The following is a 21,580-nucleotide window of genomic DNA, read 5'->3' on the forward strand; positions in this document are numbered from 1 at the left end:
ACCGTGACCTTGCATTGTTGGCCCATGTTCATCTTGGAGTCAGTAATGACTCCAAGATCCCTTTCTGCCTCCGTGCTCTCAAGAAGGGAGTTTCCCATCTTATAAGTGTGCTGCTGTTTCTACTGCCTAAGTGCAGCACCCTGCACTTGTCAGTATTGAAACACATCCTGTGTATGTTGGCCCACTCCTGTAACCTATCCAGATCTTGCTGCAGTCTTTCCCTCCCTACTAGCGTGCTCATCTCACCCCAAATTTTGGCTGATTGTTCCTCCCAGCAGGTGTCAGGGTAGTTCAGGTGACCCATGACAACCATATTTATCGACTGTACAGTTTCTGAGAGCTGTCTGGAGAATTCCAGGTCTAGCTCATCCTCCTGGTGTGGCAGTCTATAGAAGACCCCCATTACCAAGTCCCTTCCCCCATCCCAACCTCTTTGTATGCAGACCCACAGTACCTCAGTTTCGCCCTCCTCTGATCCCATCTTGATTATAGAGGATGTATATTGTTCCTTAACATAGAGAGCAATGCCCACCCTTTTCCCCCCACTGTATCCCATCTGTACAACCTTGAACGCTCAATGCCTACTACCCAATTGTGAGTAGGGTCCCACCAGGGTTCAGTTAGTCCAACCAGGTCAAAGATGTTCCTCCTGCTTGTTCCCCATGCTCCTAGCCTTTGTGTAGAGACATTTGAGCCCCTCAGTGGGTGTCCTTGGTACTCCCCTGTCCTGTTGTCTATCAGGCCCCTTGGTTCTTACCTTAGAACTTACCTGGACTGATCCAATGCATTGCTCATGCCTTGCTGATCCTAGGTTCTCCTGATCCTCTGCTTCCCCATCTCCTGACAAACCTAATTTAAAGCCCTCCGGTGGAAATCAGCCAACCTTTAAGAGAACAGACTCTTACCTTTAGAAGAGAAATGAAGACCATCTTGTCCCAGGATGCCTCTCTCATGGAAATGTGAATTGTGGTTGTAGAAGCCTAAACCCGCATGATGGCCACCAACTCCAGAGCCACAGGTTGACTTCCCTGATGCTGACGGCAACTGTTGACCAGAAGGATGGACAAGAAGACCACCTGTGCCCCCAGCTGCCTAGGCCTGGCCCCCAAAGCCCTGTAGTTACTTATGACATGGTCTGGACTACTGCTGGCCACATCATTTGTGCCCACATGGACGAGGACCATGGAATAGTAATCAGAGGGCTGGATGAGGTTGGGAATCCTTGCAATGATGTCCCGGATCCTGGCTCTGGGTAGGCAGCAAACCTCTCATGCCATGGGATCCAGTCAACAGAGGCCCCTCTGTGCCTCTCAAGAGGGAGTTGCCCACCACAATGACCGGGCTTCTCTTCCTCTGGCTGATTGGTTGTCACTCAGCCTGCCTGGTGTTTGTTGTGAACGTGTCTTCCCTTGTGGCTTCCTCTGCTGCATCATCCTCCAGTGTTGCCAGGCCTTTGTATCGGTTCCCCAGTTGCATTGAGGAAGCAGCCACAACCACACTGTGTCTAGCTCTGGAGGTGACTGTCCTTCATTCACCTGTCCTGAGACTCTCCCATGATGTCTCTGCACTAGGTGTCTGGTCCTGCAGAGAATGAAAGTATCCATCGATCTCATCCTCTGCAGCCCTGATCCCCCACAGCCTCCTCACCTCTGCCTGGAGTTCTCTCACCTGCCCCTCCGGGGCCTCAAGCTGGGCACATGTGCGACAGGCAAGGGAACCCCTGGCCCCCACACTACCCCCAGGCCTCAGAGGTCTTGCCAGGCAACCCTCGCAGACGGTGGGCACTGCTGACTCATCCAAGGGGCCTGTCTGGGTGGAGGCCTCACAGGAGCTCTGGGCCAGAGGCAGCAGTAGGGCAGGGTCACTGGCTGCGCTCCGTGTCACCACCTTCATAGTAGCCCCCTCCCCTTTCACTTACCTGAAGTCTTTGTCAGAAGCTCCCATGTACTCCTGCACTGTGTACTCCTACCCATGAACTGGCCTGCAGACTGCCTGCAAACTGCTCCGCTGCTGGGAGTCCCTGTTCGCTGAATTATATTAAGGCATGTGAATTAAGACATTATCAGTGTGAGTTAGGTTTCAGAATGATGAGTGTGGGATAAATGTAAGCAACTGGAAATATTCAATATTTGCACTGTATCCTGAGCAAATAAGTATTCACAAATCTACCTGTCTTCACTTCTGCCATGTTCAGTTTATATTTTATTTTTTTAAAGAACCACATTTATAGATACTGAACTATGAGCTCCTTTTGGAAGAAGCCACCCTGTCAAATGCAAATATGCATATCCAGTGTCAAATACACTATTTATAGTGTCAAATATGCAACTTCTTGACCCTTATTAATCTAGTCCAAAGAACTATTGTTCATTCTTTTCTTCTTTTTTAAGTCCAATTTATCCAAGTCATTTATTTGAGTCCAAAATAAATGAATGGCAGCAAGTTTTTCTCCATTGGGTTTCAATATAGAGTTTCAGTGCAAGAAAAGTACAATCCAAAAGTAAATTCTAACCTTACTTCAGCAACTGAAATCCTAGAATGTTGCAATAAACCAAGTTTGAAATATACAGAGATGTAGGGATATATCCTAGTTTTATGATTTTTCATAATGAAAATTACAAAGCCAGGACTGTTTAAAAGAAAAAGCCTAGTCTATAAGGATTTCAAAAAATAAAGAATGTAAAAAAGCAATCCTCAAAAGATTCAACACTCTAAAGGTAGAAATAGACATTGCTTGACATCTCATTTGTGCCCTCATAAAAAATATTTATGGTGGCACTAACACTGCATAAATAAATGCGATACCCTTTGTTGTGCCACAGGAAAGGAAAAGCAGTGGTAGAACAAAAAGGTAGTAATAGACTTTTCTGCTTTATTGCAACAGACATCTATTACCTGTGTGACAGGAGAGTACAAGCAGCCTGATCTGCTTGCACTCTTGTACCACCCCAGGACAGTGCGAGCCTCTGAAGCACCCACCTTCTTTCCCCACTTAGAGAGGCACCCTGGGGAATCTTGTGCTGCTTCTTAGAGAAGTTAAGGTTCCTTGTTCAGCCAATTGCAAGAGAATGGGTATGGCTGCCTGAGGAAAAGTCCTGCATTCCCTGCTCAGTTATACCCATACCCCACAATCCTGGGGGCCAGGTTTGCCTGAGTGGAGATAGCAGGGAGATCACTTCACCTATTGTACTGCACCATCAGGGCTGGATAACGAGTGATGTGTGTTTGGTAAAATGAGACGGATCAGCTGTGCTGTGATCCAGTTTATTTAGCAACCTCTATTTCTGGTTTTAGAAATTTCCTAGATTTCGTAATTCATATGGATTTTCTAAGAAGTCATTTTACTACATGTGCATTTTGATAATTCTCCTGGTGCAGGCCTATGAGTACAGTATGTCTATTGCTATGATAACTATAAATAAAAACAAATGTAGGGAACATCATTTTGTACAGTCTTTATGAAATAAACTGTCTTGGTATGCTTATATACAGTACATTGTATTGTAAAAATTCAGTACAGATTGGTCACCGCCATGTAAATAAATAACAATAACCGTTTTTTCTCTTTTAATTAACATTATATAAGATTTTATCCCTCTGGTCTAACAAACTAACGTAATACTTACTCAAAGCTAGTACTTGCAGAGCACTGCAGTATAATTTAGTGAAAACATTTGCAACAAGTAATTTGAACCTAAACAAATATTTTTAAAAAATTTTGTCACATTTTTCATACTAATGCACGCATCCTAGTGCTCCACTCTGTGGTACTGAATACATACCATTCTGTTTGGGCATGGGGGCTGGTGGGGGGAGAAAGGAATTTGCTTTATTTACTATATAAATAAAGAGCATTTAGAAAATGTATAATTGTTCTCATAATAGAAAGAAGGTTGTACTCTAGAGTTCACAATAGAACATTATGTTCATATTAAGGAGGGTGCATAAAACAGTTCTGAAACTTCTCTCCTAAGATTTAAAATAAAATAAAGCTAGCATCTGGTTAAAAATGTCCTTTCCATGAGGCCTTTCTTATACAATACTCCTGCAGTGGACAAACTAGACCAGTGAGCATAAGCAAGTTTTGATTATCAGTATATCTTTGAAAATCATAGTAGAAGTAATTTGAGGTACAAATAGAAAAACAATATACATGTCTCAAATATCAGGAGTATTGCATTAAGAGGTTCTGAAAATAATTTGTTGTAGAAGTAGTTGATCCAAAAAGTATGAGGCAGCAATTGTGGAAGTGCATGACAAAAAAGCAACCCCGGAGGGTAGTAATGGCAGAACTTCCATCCTCTGTATATTACAGGATCACTAACAACCTTAACTATAAAAAAAAAACTGTCCTACTGTTCCTACTCGCCTACCCAGGACAAATGTCTTTATTTAGAAAAGCACTTAAGCATTCATTTATGAGTATACTTTAGTTATATTACATTCAGGTCCCAATAAGTTTAATAAAGCTTGTCAGCAGAACAGTATGATATGCATATTCCTTATAATCTGTAATAGATCTTAGAGTGGAAATCTGACTAAAAAGATGCAAATCAGAAGAGGAGGTAATTTAAACCAGTAATACCAGGTAATTATATCAGCAGACTAAAAACGGTTGTCCACAGAAATACCAAACTGTACGTAATTCTCTGTCTTCACATTTTAGTATGTCCTGTTTTAAAGTTGTTTTATACATCTGGTTTCTTTGTTTTCCTCAAATAATGGCAGTCTACCATAGACTATAAAACTGTCTGGCCAAAATCTCAAGAAGAAATTTTTAGGATAAAATGTTGAAGATTTTTGTCTTGATGTTCTTAAAAATGGATTGTCTGGCACTGAGAGCAGGGAACTGGAAATTAATACCCTGACAGTTCTATTCACTTGCTGTCCACTGTGACATTGTTTCTGTTCCCTGAAAGAGGACTTGCGTAACTAATCAACACACTACAAAGAGTAAGTATTACAAGTCGATTCAGTTTTACATGAAAGTTCTGCTGCTTATGTAACGTAGACAAATATCTACATAAAATTCATCTTGTATATCCAATCCCATTGTTTAATATCTTCCAGTGATGATTTCTGAGGTATTATTTACTGATACCAAACTACAATGAGGGCTGAGGCCATAAAAACTTAATAAAAATCATATGGGTTTTTTTAAAGTCCAGCTGCTTTTGATCTCCGAGGCCTAGAAATTATGTGTTACCGTTTCAAAACTGGCATGTCTTAGCTAAATTCATAGAAGTTAGGGGTGGGAAGGGACCTCACAAGATCATCAGGTCCAGTCCCCCTGCTCTAAAACAGGAAAGACTGTTGAGATCAGATGAGCAGAGCGAGGTGTGCATCCAGTTGTCTTTTGAAGATCTCCAGGGAAGGTGACTATACCACCTCTGGGAGGAGTTTGTTTCAGACTCTGAACACACAAACCATAAAGTTGTTCTTTATGTCTAATCTGAAGTGATCTTCTGTCAGTTTATGACCATTATTCTTAGTCTTCCCCCGGGGTGCTTGGTGAACAGATGTTCTCCTAGCCCCTGATGTTCTTCCCTTATATACTTAGAGCCACCAAGTCCCCCCCAAGTCTTCTCTTTTCCAGCCTGAATAGTCCCATGTTCTTCAGCTGCTTCTCATATGGTCTGTTTTCCAGACCTCTAATAATTTGTGTGGCCCTCCTTTGGACTCTTTCCAGCTTCTCTACATCCCTCTTGAAGTGCAGCACCCAGAACTGGATGCAATACTCCAACTGCGGCCTCACCAATGCTTAGTAGAGTGGGAGGATGACATCCTTAGTCTTGCTTGTGATGCATCAGTCGGTGCATGCCAGAGTATTGTTCACTTTGCCAGCTATAGCATAGCATTGGTGGTTCATGTTCATTCTCTGGTCAATTATGACACCAGGTCTCTTTTGGTTGTGGTGCTGGCTAGTGTAACACTGCGAACCTGTAAGTATGTTGTGGATTATTTCTCTCCAGATGGAGAACTTTACATTTCACAGTGTTAAACATCAGCAGGTTGAGATCCGCCCACTTTTCTAGCCTGTCCAGATCTGCCTGTATCCTCAACCTGTCTTCCAGCATGACGGCTTATTTCCTAATTGTATAAAGCATATGTGTTTCCAGGTTTAATGGGTCAGAAATAGATAGATCTGGTCAATTTTTGTCATTGAAAAATGTTTTTTTCTGCTAAAAAGTCCTCTCTTTTTATAACCAAAACCTTTAACAAGGAATATTGGAAGTAATTTAACAAACCAAGCTGTTCCTGAGAGGTCAGCAACTTAATTCATCACATTTAACATCACATTTGAAGATGAATTAAGGAACTTTGAAGGGAAAAAAAGTTAAAATATTCATTTGTTTCTCAAAAAAAATTTTCCAACTATTTAAGTTGGTCTAATAAAAGATAACAGATTCACCCAAAGAACTTTGACTGCTTATAGCTACTTTAATGTATTTATGTTGTAAATAGCAATCATATTGATTTGGAAGGACTTCTTTGAGGTGGGTGACATTGCTGGACTTTTTGAAGGGCTCTTGGTTGGATTCTTCTCAGGAGTCTTGCTGTAATTTTTTTCTGGAGTCTTCTTGTCTGCTTGCTTAAAGAAAGTGTCCAAGGAAGTTTGGACAGATGTTCTCCAAGGAGATGGGTGACAGAGCAACTTGTTCACTGTCATGGTGTCACATCAGATCAAGCATTGTAAAGTTGAAACTGACATCAGAAAGTGGAAACAGGGTGTCAATTTAGAAGTGTTGTAAGTGCGAACGTTGTAACTTGAAATGGTGCAAGTCAAGGACTGCCTGTAATCAGCTCAATTAAGAACTCTAAATTAACGGATAAAAATGAAACCATTTTCTCCTATCTGTTACCCTAAGAAGTACATTTTAGAAGCCTCTATTTTATCAGATAAATCCTTGTTTAGCTGCTTAAATAATATTTATATTGTCCTCCAGGCAGTTGGCCTGGGAAGAGTGCTGACAGTTAGTGACCTAGCATTTCTCTTGTATTTAAAGCAAGATACAGATTAAAAAATTAAAGAGGCCATCACACAGACAGATAAGTAGGCTCCTGCCTTTCGAAGCCATTCAGTCTTTAGGGTACTACTCTGCCTTCTGCTGGGCTTTTACTAGAGTATGACAAAATACAGCATGGCATGTCTAAAATCAGTTTTTTGTTTCTAACATTCTTAATATAAGACACCGTTAAGAGACCTGCTCTTCATACTCACCACTTTCTGATAAGCAGGTTTCTCTGAGTAGGTTCACTCTTGAAAAGTTACCATTCAGTCTTGAAAATCTTAGGCTGTGTTACTAATGGAATATTTTGTCCCCTACTGCTACACTGTACCAGTTAAGTACTCCTGAGGATGAATGACCTCAGTGCATGTGTGAGGCAGATGGATTTCACAGCTGTATCCCAAGCATGAAAGAGTTTTAGAGACAGGAAAGCATATGAAAAAGCCTGCATAAATCCTGATGTGTAGGTCTCCCTTATGCCGAAGGTAGAGAAGTTAGGGACATTCTACAGTTTCTGTAATCATGTGAGCTTCTAAAATGGGATGGAAGGACAGAAAAATATACAAGAGTGGGCCTTCCCAATGTTATGAATTTCTACATTACCTTTTTCCAATGTGGTGAGGGTGGGAGGGAGAGGAGTAGATGAGGAATATAACTTGTACACCTTTTTTTCTCTACCCAATACGCATAGGGATGACAGGATTGTTTTACCCTGACAAGTCCTGTCTTCATACCTGATGCTAAGATGTTGTCTACATGCTAGTCATTCAGCTTCAGTGGATGTTACTCAGTTTCAAAGGAATATTCCCACTTGCACACTTCACTGGAACATTAGGAGACATCATATTCATTAGACAGTAGCCCTGTAGGTAGTGATGGGTTTCAGTCCAGGCATAGAAAGAAGATTGGCTTCATGAGACACCTGACTAAGGATTCTTGAAGGTGCTTCAAGAATGGCTTTGCCCTAGAGCTGTTTTAGGTTCTGAACCACATTCTCCCAAAGCAACCAGATTTGACCTTACGTTTTTATGTTCCTCTAGCAGCCACAAATAAATAAACAGTGTTTTTGGAGGTTTTTTTAAGGGAATTATTATCAGATGGGAGATTTCTAACCTGCCTGGCATCTAAAGCTAAGGTGCAACTGGTCCCAAGCTTGTTCAGAAGGGGGTAATTTCTCCACCTGTATTCAGACCCCTCAGAAGCCCTCTTTTTATTAGTGCAGTGTGGAAATGGCTGCAAAGCATTTTGGTGCAGAACATTCACTGGCTGTGTTCCACACTAAGCTTTTACCTTTTTTTAACTGTATTAATTTCATATACATCTCCTTTACAGCTGTTTCAAGATCCAGCCAGTGACAACATAGCTCAGCAGAAATCATGCTGCTGGTTGAGGGAAGGCCGAGAAAGATTTTATACGCTGTATGTGTGTGTATATTTTATATATATATAATATGAATAACATATATAATATGATATATACTATATATATGAATAGTGCACATCTCCAGATTTCCTACCTCATTGGCCCTCTGGACAATGAAATAATGACTCGGTAAATTCATCATCATGTGGGGACATTTTATAGAACCCCCACCAAAGGAACCTGGCTTTCTTGCTATCCTCGGTGTCCCTTCCTATGAGTATTTTAATGAAAATGTAATGTAAGTTGTTGGATATAAGGTTTTTGCTCATGCTGCACCTTCCATAAACTACAGAAAAGGTGTGTTTTCTTCCTGCAGTTTCCTGCCTTTCCCTACCCCTAATCTCTCCTCCAGAAAAGAAGTACTGTTTCCTAAGGAAACAAAAAGGAGATGTAAATTCTCCCTATGCTTCCTGGTCAAGTCTGATCACCAGTGAGGTTTAGATCAATGAACCCAGGCTCTGAAGCCTACATTGTTTTAGATGAAGAATGAAGGAAAGAAGCTCGATATTCAGACTGCAATATAGCAAATACATATTAGTGTTAGTATTAAGAACTGTTTGCTTTAAAGTGGCACCCCATGGTTTTAGTCAGAGGTCTGTTGTGCTAACTTCTGTTCAAACATGTAGGAAGAGACACTAAGGGCTTAAAGTAATTAACAGGAAGGAAGGATGAACGTAGGAGAAACAGGAGTATTCACAGTACTCCTGTGGTGTAGGCACAGTGAGACCCCTTAAGGTCATCATTTCAATTCAAACAGTCAGACTAATAAAATAGGTATCAGTAATCCTTGGTGGTCATCTTCCTCCCCAGTTTTATTTGGCAACTTCCCATGCTCAATACAGTAGAAATGACTTTTAAGTTGGGGCTCTGCACAGTTTCCAGGTGTCCTCCTGGGCACTGGGATGTGTTGGGGGCTCAGCACCCTGGAACTTAGATCTTTTATTTAAATGCCTAATTATAGCTACCTAATTTTCTACCCCCATGTTTCCAGATTTTTGACCTAAGATATGCTAGCAGGTAAGAGTCATTGCTTTAAAGAGATAAACAATAATAAAAAAGAATACATTGTATTTCTAGTGTGATTTGAATCTTTATGGTGTTGAGCAAAGACTGACTGCACTTGTTTATAATTAATGGTATATTTTTAAATCCATTTTCCTCTTATAATACCCATTTATCTGTCCAATCTTATAAACATGCCATCCTGTTATGCCCTACTCCTTGTCCCTCAAAGGTATGATATGATTGGGATCTCTGTGATGGTACCTATTCTCAGTCCCTCTTAGCATCTGTCCCTTGATCAGGGTTCAAATGCCCAAGCAGACTACCTACCAATGCTGGCCTCCAAAAGGGAGAAAATGTATAGTATTCTCCCAGGATAGGGACAGAAATTGCACATAAACTGGTATCAGTGATTGGAAACTGGTTCAAATCTGTAAGACAACTGAAGTTCAGTGTACATTAACCACTTTCCAAATGGCCAAAACTGGTTTAAGATAAACCTGAATGAATGTAGTGTCAGACTTAACTGATTTCAGTCCTGCCCAGATCCCCTCCAGATTCAAGTTAACTCGCAGTCCCCCAGCTTCCTAGGATTCTTTGCACCTCCCCTGCAGACCACCCCCTGCCCCAGGGTGATTGGGCTAGCCTTGGCCTAAACTGTCTGCTTCAGCTGAGCAGGTAAGTGTGCTGTAGCACCACCCCTTCTCCCCACAGCGTCTTGCCTGAGCCACTGCAGGCATGTGGTTGCATTTCTGGAATCAAGAATGAATATCTATTCACTTGCTTATTGGTTCAACCTACACAGCTTAGACTAGCATGTTAAGATTGAATCGATTCAGCCTTGAGTTTTTTTTACTGTTTGTACTTAGTGGCGGAGAGCACCAATAGCACCAAACAAAAGAAGAGCAACATTAGTAGTCGTTTAAATTAGAAAAACAAAAAGATCCCCTGATTTCACTGTCTATATTAGTAGGATAATGAAACCTGTAACTCAGCTATCAAGGCATAATAATACAGACTGCCTAGATCTTTCTTGTATAAAAAGTTTTTTTTTAAAGTGTAGTATACTGCAGCTTGTTTGTGAATTTATTTATTTGAAGAACACTGGAAGCTGCTTGCCGCGTCTGTAACCAAATTCTGTGCATAGTGAAACAGGATGAACTTTTCTAATTGTTGATGCAGTTTGGTCCAGAAATTGCCATTCCAGTAACAAGCTTTCCTTCAATTCAAATCCTATTCCTTTTTTTTTTCTGTAGAAAAAGTAACTTCCATACAGGAAAATTCCATGTCATTGATATTCTTTAATTAACTTTCTGGGCATTTGTCATTTGCATACTTCAAACACAGTGTCCTCTCTTAATTATTTTTATTTTATCTGCTTGCTGCCTCCACACTATTATAGCATGATTTTATTATGGAGAGGCTATAGGAGGCAAGACTATAGGTAGCAGTGATATATTACCAACTTCAGAAGGGAGTTGCTTCTGTCTAAATCACCTGAAGAATTCTTTCTGGGTTATCCAGAAATTGTCAGGATTTCCCCTCCTCCAGGTTATAAGATCTGCAGCATTAGTATTCCCACCTCATTATGTCTTGCTTCCTGCTTGAAGTAATATTTCTACCATCCCTGACCTTTGGGTGAACCCTTAGGAGTGAGCATTAAAAGGAGGGAGGAATGCCAACAGGTTTCCTCTCTTCTTTTGCTTGGATGAGACAGCTGCTGCACAAACATTTGAAGCATCCGATTTTTATTGGGGGAAAAAAATAGTTTATTTGAGGGGAAGAGGGTGGGTCTCCCAATAATGTATAACATCCATGAGTAACATGACATACCCATTATCCAAAGAAGCACGGGGAAAGGCAGATGAATCTTTTTAAGCCATCCAGCATGAAAACAGAGTGTACAGTCATTAACATGATATTAAGTCTTGATATAGCAGCAGCAGGACCAGAAAAAGCCTTTGGGGCAAACTTGAAATCAGTTGTCCTGATTATTGTTTGTCACACACTACATTGTGGAATATTGGGGCTGGATATTAAAATCAGTCCTGTATTCTTATTTTTCTTCTGACTCCAATAACATTAAAGAGAAGCTCTTAGACTACTTTGGGCCATAGGTATTCTCTTGACATAGCATGTATTAGATGTAGCTGTCTTAACATGATTGGTTGCATGGATTGTTCCTATGAGTTGGCCCTGCCCTGTTGACTGAAACAACATTACAGATAAATTGTTCATAATGTTTTAGGCTTTGGCAGCATTCTGTACTCAGGTAGTTCAAGAGATTAAGTATCACAACACTACCTGAAGGGTTAAAGAGGTGATTTTACCTTTTCATAGAACACTGGTAAGATTGGTATTACAGTACTTCATAGAGGGCGCGTCTACACATGCAATGAATGTGACTGAATAAACTCCGGCTTAATTTGAGCCACAGTAAGCTAATCCCAGTGTCACCTTCTAATGTGCATTTAAGCTCAGTAATTTATTTCACCATGGGATAGTACCTGTGTCTGATGGGGCTATCCAAGAGTGCTATAATTTAGTCTACACCACCCCAATTGCTGCACAGATGTAGATGGTGACATTTACCTTGCAGTAAATTAGTCTACTATACAGTAAAGCACACATATAGATGTACCAATATGGTATTAAACTACTAGGGATCCATATTTAAAAAGGCTGCTGAAAAATTGACGACATTAAAATGAGGCATAAAAATTATTCAAGGAGTAGAGAAAAAATGCCTTACTTAATCTCCTCAGTCAAAATAAAAAATAAAAAGATTGAGAATCAACTTCATTACAGTGTATAAATACATTGCTGGGGAGAAAATAGTTGTTACTTGAATTCAAGAGAGAAAGACATAACAAGAATCAATGGGCTGGAAGCTGAAGCCAAACAAAATCAAATTGAGAATGCACCATTTTTGGAAGCGATAGAGATTATCCATTAGAACTTATTGCTAAGTAAAGAGGTAATTCCCAATCTTGATGGTTTCAGATCAAAGCTGGATCTCTTTTTGAAAGATACGCTTTTGTCAAACAAGTTATTTGGCTCAGTATAGGTGCAACTAGGTGATATATAGAAGGCCAGACTCAGTCCTCTGATTACCTTTTCTGATTTGGGCTCCATGAATCAACCTATGAATCCCCTTCCTGGGGTTCTTATATGCCCATATAAATATATGCCCATTCAGCCAGAACTGCATCAATCATAATGCCAGTGATGACAGTACCTTTGTGTGAAGCTCTTTTCATTTTGAGAAATGTCTACATATTACCACCTGCTTCCTATTGTTGAGAGAAGTCAATGATGTCATTTATTTTTAAATGGGAAAGCATAGGAGTGACCTACTTAGCATACGTAACAAAGTGACTGACTCATGTCAGAACATCAGGATGCTTTGCAAGATTTATGAACAAGGAGAAAAGCATTTGCAGAAACATGTCTGTAACTTAAAGCATTTCATATAAATAGTGAGAACACAGCTGACTCTTTCTTGGCTGTTAAAAGCTGGTGAAATGAAGATTTTTTTAGAAATCAGAGATCGTTCATTATTTTCCTAGCTGAAAAAAATTGGTTATTTAATAAAATACTAACTTTTGGGTGAGTCTTTAATTGCAGCCTTCATAATGAGATGAATTAATACACGCAGATATTCTTCTTTGCAAATTATAAGAAACTTTTTGCTATCTTTGTGAATGAAAAATGTCACTGCTTGTTCAGCTACGAAGTTGTCTAAAATATTCAAGCCAAGAATAATAATTAAGCCATACAGCAAAGTTATTTTTTTGATCCAAATGTGTCAAAATGTTCCAGGAATGTTGTCTATTAACTGCTTTTAAAACAACAAAAGCATATAAGGAAAATCGGGATTTGGACAAACAAATTAAAGCATGTTAGCTGCTTTTCAATAATAGCCTATGTCCATCTTACTATATGCCCATGATAACAGAAAGCTAAACCAGCAGTTTGGTCTTCAGCGAAACAGGAGAACTACTGTGTTTTAACTGAAGGCTATGTTTGAGACATAATTCAAAAATCAAAATGCCAGGAAATGCAGAGAGAAAAATAGCATTCCACTTTTAATGTGTGACATGTTTTATTTTGTTTTGGTTTTGTTTTTTTTTTTGTTTAAAAAAAAAGGATGAAGGATCACCATCATTTCCACAAGAATTAGGAACAAAATGTCAGTTTTAACTTTGAAATTCCCTAGTTATTTCCCTAAATGACATCCCTAATGCAGAATTGTTTTGTCTGGTAATAATCCTGTGTTTAAGACTTTTCATCCAACAACATTCAGCATTTCTTCAATTTTTCTGTTCTACATCACTGCCTCCTTTTATACAATTTACCCTGGTACTTGCATCTTAACTATTTTTAAAAAAAATGCATTGCCTTCCTTTTGCTCCAGCCTATCCACAGTCTGTTGTATTTCAGCCTCCACAACCCTCTCTATGTTCTCCAACTGAGTAAAGTTTGTCCTCTCTGTTCTAGCCTTTTTTCTGAAGCAAATTGATCCTTGAAGGGCACTATGTAACAATTAACTGTATTGAATTACTGATGTTCTAAATAAACCAGATCAGAACACTGTGGTAGCCTCGCTCTCTCTACTTCTCTTTCTCCTGTATAATAAAACATTGTGCTAGATCTGAGTAACAGTATAATCCCTTTGCTTAACCTAGTGGTTCTCAACCTTGTTAGACTCAAGGCACCCCTCAGAAAATGTCAGTTTTCACTGGGTTTTTTATTACAGAAAAATAATAGAGTAATTCTTCTGTTGTAAATAACTCACAGAGATTCCCAACAGGTTAGAATGTTTTTAACACTGTGGATTCCTATTTGAAATCTCTGGGCACGTCCTGCAACACTGCACATGCAACACATGCAGGCGTTCCCCACACTGCTGATTTGCAGCACAGGGAGTGAGGTTTTGACACTGGGAGAGCCCGGTGTCAACAAAACCCGCAGTGAAAAAAAGTGGGGTGGCGCACATGGTGGCAGCATGTTCCACCCAAAACGAGAGCTTGTCTGGCCAGACCCACACTCTGGCTGCTGGCCAGGCTCTCTGCTGCTAGATTACCACCAGTGGAGCCCCAGGACCCCAGGTAAGGCTGCTGTGTTCCACTCAGATGCTGGCCTCAGCTTGCTCTACCTCACTCAGCGTAATATGCCATGTGCCAGAACACAAGCATCCCCATATTGTGATGCTGCTGTTTGTCCCCAGGGAAATGCATGTGCCTCCATGTCTGGAGTCAGCCTCTGGGTTTATCTTGTGAATCATGTTTGCACATCAAACAGTACTAACATTGTGTGACACCCTGCAACACCCTTAAAAAAGATCTCAAGGTACCCCACAGTGCTGTAGCACCCTGGTTGAGAATCACTTTCTTAAAATTGATAATCTGATGATGTTCTTGTTGGCAGTTTTACAAAAATCAACCAGCAGGTTCCCACAAAATACAAAGAGGAGTTGAACTGGCAATAACATACCACCTTCCAAATAGCTGCATAAACTATCCAACACAGGTATAACCATTTCAGGTTTTCTGGAGGCTGTGCTTACCTTCAGATGAGCTATATGGTTGTGGAATTTGAGATTCCACCAAGTCATCTAGTTAGCTTCTGGCTGCAAATATGAGGTGTATAGCTATCTAAATAGGGAGTGTATATCTCTTCTTCCCATCACCAGTGATTCGTTGCTACATGCCCTCCCTAAAGCAATATGATATCAGAGCCTGTCTGAATATTTTAGGTTTGAGGCATGCTTACTGGCTTGTGCAATTGTTCATTGCTTTATGAAACCATTTTAAATTCATTGCATATTGGTCTCATTGTATTTGCATTGTCAGTGGCTAGGACTGGCAGTCAGGTTGGTAACCATAGGTATAGTTTGCTGTCTGTTGGCTATCTCACAGTTTCCCTTGGAGGCCTGCAATAACATCCTTGAGTTCAATATTGTTTGTGTGGCTTTCTACCTTGTTTACTGCAACATTCATTAGTGGTATACTTCTGTGGCACATTCAGAGGGGCCTTATCTTTATCCCACAGTTGGGTATAAGTTTGGAAACTGGCAATGGCACAACAAGAAGATGGAGGGAAGGTGGAGAGGGAGAGGATAATGTTCAATAAGAAAGTGCCTTAGGATACATCTCAGATTCAGTTTAATCTTTCTGACAGAGTGTCAGATGTGACATAGCACATGTCTGAGAAAAATGCATTTAGCAGTCTTAGACCTTTAAACCTGAAATATGTCTCTGTAGTTTTATTGAGGCCTGGAAATGAATGGCAGTAACAGTCAGCCAGACTGCCTGAACTTTCCTCAGATGCAGCCATCTCCCTTGTGTGTTAACCTATGCAAAATGGAGTTTGCAAACCCCTTGGAAATGCACCAACTGACATAAACAAAAAGAAGTTGTACTGCCACCGGTTCATCCATGCCACGTCTGTGTCCTCCTACCTACACAACTTTCCCACAGCTCCTCACAACAAAGACTCAGAGCCATGAGTGGATCCAGGATTTTGTGAAGGGGCCTGTAGAAACTATCCCACACTGCAGGTGTAAATACATCCCCACTCCCAGCAGTGCCCCCCACATGCAGCAGCGGGGATATATTGTTTTAAGTCCCCATATCAGATAAGAATCCTATCAGAGATTCATAGATGTAGGGTCAGAAGGGACCTGAATAGATCATCAAGTCTGACCCCCTGCCCTGGGCAGGAGTAAACACTGGGCTCATGTGACCCCAGCTGTGTAATTATCAAGCCTCCTCTTAAAGACCCCCAAGGTAAGAGCCACCACCACTTCCCTTGGAAGTTGGTTCCAGGTCCTAGCCACCCTAACTGTGAAGTAGTGCCTCTGGATGTCTAGCCTGAACCTACTCTCAAACAACTTATGGCCATTATTCCTTGTTACTCTGGGAGGCGCTCAGGGGTACAGGGTATCTCCCATTCCCCACTGCTCCCCCCAGTAAGTTTATAGATGGCCACCAGATCCCCTCTCATCCTTCTCTTGTGAAGGCTGAACAGGTTCAGGTCCTGTAGCCTCTCCTCATAGGGTCTGCTATGCTGTCCCTGGATCATGTGAGTGGCCCTCCTCTGAACCATCTCGATGCTGGCCACATCCCTCCCAAAGTGCAGTGCCCAGAACTAGATGCAGTACTCCACCTGTGGTCTGACCAGTGTTGCTAACAGGGGGAGGATCACCTCCTTGGCCCTGCTCGTGATGCATCTGTGGATGCATGACAAGGTGCAGTTATCCTTCCGACCATGTCCTCACATTGGCGGCCCATGTTCATTTTGGAATCGACAATGACTCCAAGATCCCTTTCTGTCACTGCTTATGAGAAGGGAGTTCCCCAGCCTATAGGTATGTTGCTGGTTCTTACTGCCCAAGTGCAGCACCCTGCACTTGTCAGTATTGAATCCTATCCTATTATCATTTGCCCACCCCTGTAACCGGTCCAGATCCAATTGTATCTTGTCCCTCCCTTTTAACATGCCCATCTCACCCCAAATCTTGGTGTCATCAGTGAATTTGAACAGGGTGCTTTTCACCCCCTAATCCAAATTGCTAATAAAGGAATTGAACAATACAGGCCCAAGGACCAAGTGCTGGGGGACTCCACTGCCCACATCCCTCCAGGTCGAATATGGCCTGTCCACCACCACTCTCTGGGTGCAGCCTCTCAGCCAATTTGCGATCCATCTGACTGTTTAGGGATCAATGCTGCAGTCACCTAGCTTTTTAATGAGAATGGGGTGGGAGACAGTGTCAGAGGCCTTCCTGAAGTCCAGAAAGACTACATTAACTGCAACACCTGCGTCCAATGATTTTGTAACCTGATCATAGAGGGCAATCAGGTTAGTCTGACAGGACCTGCCCCTAATGAACCCATGCTGGTTGCTCCTGAGCATCATCCCCCCTGCTGGTCCTTCACAGATGTGCTCTTGGATCATTTTCTCAAACAGCTTCCCCAGGATTGCAGTAAGACTAATGGGCCTATAGTTGCCTGGGTTCTCCCTCCTCCCTTTTTTGAAAATGGGACTACATTGGCCTTCTTCCAGTCTTCTGGCACCTGGCCAGAGCACCACAGGTGCTCATAAAGTTGTAGCAGGGGCCCTGTGATAACCCCTGCCAATTCCCTCAACACCCTAGACAAGGCTAGACAATCACCTTGCTGGGGTCATTTGACCCCAGTACTCTTTCCTGCCATGGCAGGGGGTTGGACTTGATGATCTGCTCAGGTCCCTTCTGACCCTACTAACTATGAAATAATGAAACCCTTGGGTGAAGAGCATCTGGACCTGCTGTTTTAAACATGTCCAGCCGTTCCAGAAGTTCCCTAACTTGGTCCTCCCTGACTGGGTCTGGTGGAGTCTCTTCTGAGTCCGTCCTAAATCCTAGTGGGGGGAGATGTCCCGGTCCCTGCACAAAAAAATGGAGGCAAAGAAGTTGTTAAAAAGGTCTGCCTTTTCCTCTGGTGCAACCACCATTCTTGGCATGCTCTCCCTTCCCTTCCATCCTTAGTAGCCTGTTCCTTTCCATGCCCAATGCTGCTTCTGTCCCCAGAGTCTCCTGATGTTTGGGGGTAAACTGGCTCCGGAATTACTCTGGCCCCCTATAGCTGTGCTCAACAGGCAACAGCAGGGCTCCTCTTCACTACCCAGTACCCCCAGGTGTTCCCTGTCAGCCCAGGAGCAAGCATAAGGTGGGGGAATCCACTTTGCCACAGCTGCACCTCCTGTCCTGTGCTGAATCCATCTGAACCAGCTCTGGAGCCTCTTCTTACACAGCCTCCCAAACTACAACACTCCCAATTTATTTCACAGAGGGGAGGGGCTGCAGAACATTGCAGCTGGGTTCAGCCAGAGACAGTGGCAGTGGTGGGCTGGGGTGAAGGTGAATGGAAGGGGAAGGGGATCTGCTTCTGAGGATGGAAGGGAAGCGAAGGGTGCTGAGATCAAGGTTGGGGGTAACTGGATTCTTATACCATTTGGGGTCTTAAAAAAAAGTTGCCTCTGCAGCACTATCCAAGAGAAGGTGTGGGTCCACCCCTGCTTGGAACCATTCTCTAGCAGATAAGCTTGCCATCATTCCATTCCCTTCATGCTTTTGGAATTTAACTGCATTATAGTCAATGAACCCATTGCCAATCCTCAACAAGTGGCCAGTCCCCACATACCAAACACCCTGGCCTGACCTGTAACTCCTGATTTGCCTTGACTTCAGTCTCCTGCTGTCTTTGCTGTCAACTGTGTCCATCTTCCTTGTGTCAAATTTGACAGCACTCTCAGTGTTACACATACACAGCCCATATGTTTGACAAATAGCACCAAGTGAATAGGGAGTTTTCTTAGTGTCCTCACTATCCATTGGAAATCTTGCTTTGTGATTGCAGAGAATGATGAGGAGCAGGAAGCTCTGCTATCCTTGGACAAACCTGGCTGGTATTCCCAAGGTAATGCTACCCAACTTTATGAACTCTTGAAAAAGATGACCGGCAAGTTAGAACCCAAGGTATGTCATATAAGGAGAATGCAACTTGACTGTATTCTAGTTTCTAGAAATTATAGACACTGGTAAATCCTGTTCCACCCATCAAGCATCTGAATATCTAAGCATGATCCTATTCTACCATGCTAGAGCACATAACTATGAGCACATCTTATCGTGTAATGGACCTTCATCCTAGTCTTGAGATTTAAGTCCTGAGAAGTGGTGAGGAGGACCTACTCACCTTTTGGATTAATGGTTTTTCATGGACTTGTGCAGCATGAAATAGGATTGCACTTAGGTGGTTAAGTGCCATTTAGATGCTTAACTGGTAAGATAGAACCTGGCTTTTATTAGGGATGTGAAAGGTTAAACAATTAATTGTTTAACTGATAAGTGCAGTGATAATTGGTTAGTGTACCAGTTATTCTTTAGGTCAGGGTAGGTGCAGTCTGGCAGGGAAGGGGGGAAGGCATTTACTAAGTCAACTTAAAATAAGGCAACTTAACTAAGCTGGCTTAACTAACATGGCTTAAGTTAAACCATGTTGGAGTGTACACACATACTGCTTCTTGGCATAGTGGCAGCCATAGTGTGAGCTAAGTTGACTGAACTAATGAGACTCAAGATAATACACCTTAAAGGTGTATTATCTTGCACCGCATTTTAAATGGACTCTGTCCCACATACATATGTATGCTCTGACAGTAAAGTCGTCTTAAAAAAGTTAAGCCAGCTTAACTGTCAGAAAGTTAATACATGTGTACACACCCTAAGGTGCAAATCTACCCTGCCTACTACAAATTATTTTGTAATGTCACAGGAAAACCAGAAGAAGTGTTTAAAGGCAACCCATATGGAGTGAGAGACCTGAAAAGTAAAGTGGTCTTGAAGAAAAGAAACTGACACTAATAATGTGTGTGTGCCTGCATGTGTGCATGCATGCATGTATGTGTGTATCCTGGCCAACTGAGCATGGAGGAATTTTTATTTGGTTAAGCTTTTTTCAGCACATTTTCTCTTGTTTGAAACAGTTTCCTATGTTTTCTTCAAATGTACAGCACTTTTAATTTGCTGCTTCCCTTTCAGGTTGTTTATTTTGGTGACAGCATGCACTCAGATATTTTTCCAGCCCATCACTATAGCAACTGGGAGACTGTCTTCATTTTAGAAGAGCTTAGAGGGGATGAAGTTATAACGCCTGTGGAGACTGAGTCTGAGCCTTTGGAGAAGAAAGGAAAATATGAGGTAAGGGTTCCTTGCAGCTGCTTCCTGGAACCAAAAAAAAAAAACAGTGCATGTGGCCCAAAATAATTTCTAAGAAGAAACTAATTTATCTTGCAAATATTTTGACAGCATCAACATTTTTTCAGGCTTCCTCAAAAGACAGTTAAAAGGCTTTGTTTATAGAAAGATTTCTGTGCATGGCATAGCACTAATGTCCTACAAGTTTTCATTTCTGACACTAACCAAACTTAATCATGGTACAGAAGAAAGGTATATCTCCTTCCTGTGGTCAAGCAACAAGGTCTTTGGAATTTTATTCGGATGAACCTTCCCAGTATCCCATGAGCTAAACCTCCAAAAGTGCTTACTGTCAACACCTGTTGTAAAAGTCAGTCGGTCATCTGACGTGAATGCTTACACCCTGCTAAGGTCTCCTTAGTCATAAAGCATCTCTGAAGTTGTTTAACTGTTGGTCCCTGACTGAAGCACCTCTGAATTTCGTTCCTGACTGTTATCATAAATAAATAATTTGAAGTTAACCATGTCTGGGATAAAGAAACATTGGTGACTGTTGGCATCACAGTCACCCTTAAATTATCCCAGGGCCAGGGTTAAGTTCTGGCCTGTTCTCCACTCCACTGAACAGCAGAACTACATGGGGATAAGCAGGGGAACATGTTGTACCAATTGAATTTAAAAGATGATACATTAAAGTAAAGGGTGACAGGACTGCTCCTGCAGTAGGTGCCACCCAGGAACCACAGGAGCAGTGCAATTTCTGTGTGCACATCTTGGCTAAAAAGAGGCACATGTTTCAATTAGCATCCTGCACTTCAGTTACTCCTTCAGACTGGTAATATTGGAACTGCTTAGCCTTGTAGGCTGGATCCACACATGCAGTTCTGTGTGGTTTGTGGTGTCACATTGCACATTAAGCCATGCCTGGCTCTGCTAATTGGCAGTACTGTGGCAAAATTTACTACTGGGATTTCCCTGATAACAAAAAATAAAACCCCTGGAAAAAAACCCAGCGCAAAGCATGTGAAAATAGCATGCATTGGGACAAACACAGAGGCGGGGGAGCAGGCAGCCCAAGGCCCTGTCTCCGCATGCTATGGAGCCCCCACACTGAGATACACTTGGCACATCTACCATTAATGCACATTAATGCACGTTCATTAATGCATGTTTAGTTTAGTGCTTGCTTAATGAAGTACTAACTAAACAAACAGTCACTACAGTTACTGCTCAGTAACACTGGCGCATGGTTTTTTTCATAGATTTCATAGACGTGGGGACCTCGGAAGATCATTGAGTCCAGCCCCCGAAGGGCAGGAAGTCAGCTGGGGTCATAGGATCCCAGCAAGATAAGCATCCAATTTGCTCTTGAAGGTGTTCAATGTAGGTGCTTGAACCACCT

General features: G+C 41.8%; 1 protein-coding gene across 1 annotated transcript in view; it reads left to right on the plus strand.

Annotated features, from left to right (window-relative positions):
• Positions 1 to 21,580, plus strand: part of LOC109312144 (dermatan-sulfate epimerase-like) — a 330,716-nt gene that overhangs the window by 192,500 nt on the left and 116,636 nt on the right. The window contains exons 9-10 of the mRNA XM_019538188.1: positions 18,839 to 18,957; positions 20,023 to 20,181. Of these exons, the coding sequence (XP_019393733.1) occupies positions 18,839 to 18,957; positions 20,023 to 20,181 (278 nt within the window). The remainder of the gene's footprint in view (positions 1 to 18,838; positions 18,958 to 20,022; positions 20,182 to 21,580) is intronic.

The sequence above is a fragment of the Crocodylus porosus genome, unplaced genomic scaffold, assembly GCF_001723895.1.
Source record: "Crocodylus porosus isolate Cpor-Errol unplaced genomic scaffold, CroPor_comp1, whole genome shotgun sequence".
NCBI lineage: Eukaryota > Metazoa > Chordata > Crocodylia > Crocodylidae > Crocodylus > Crocodylus porosus.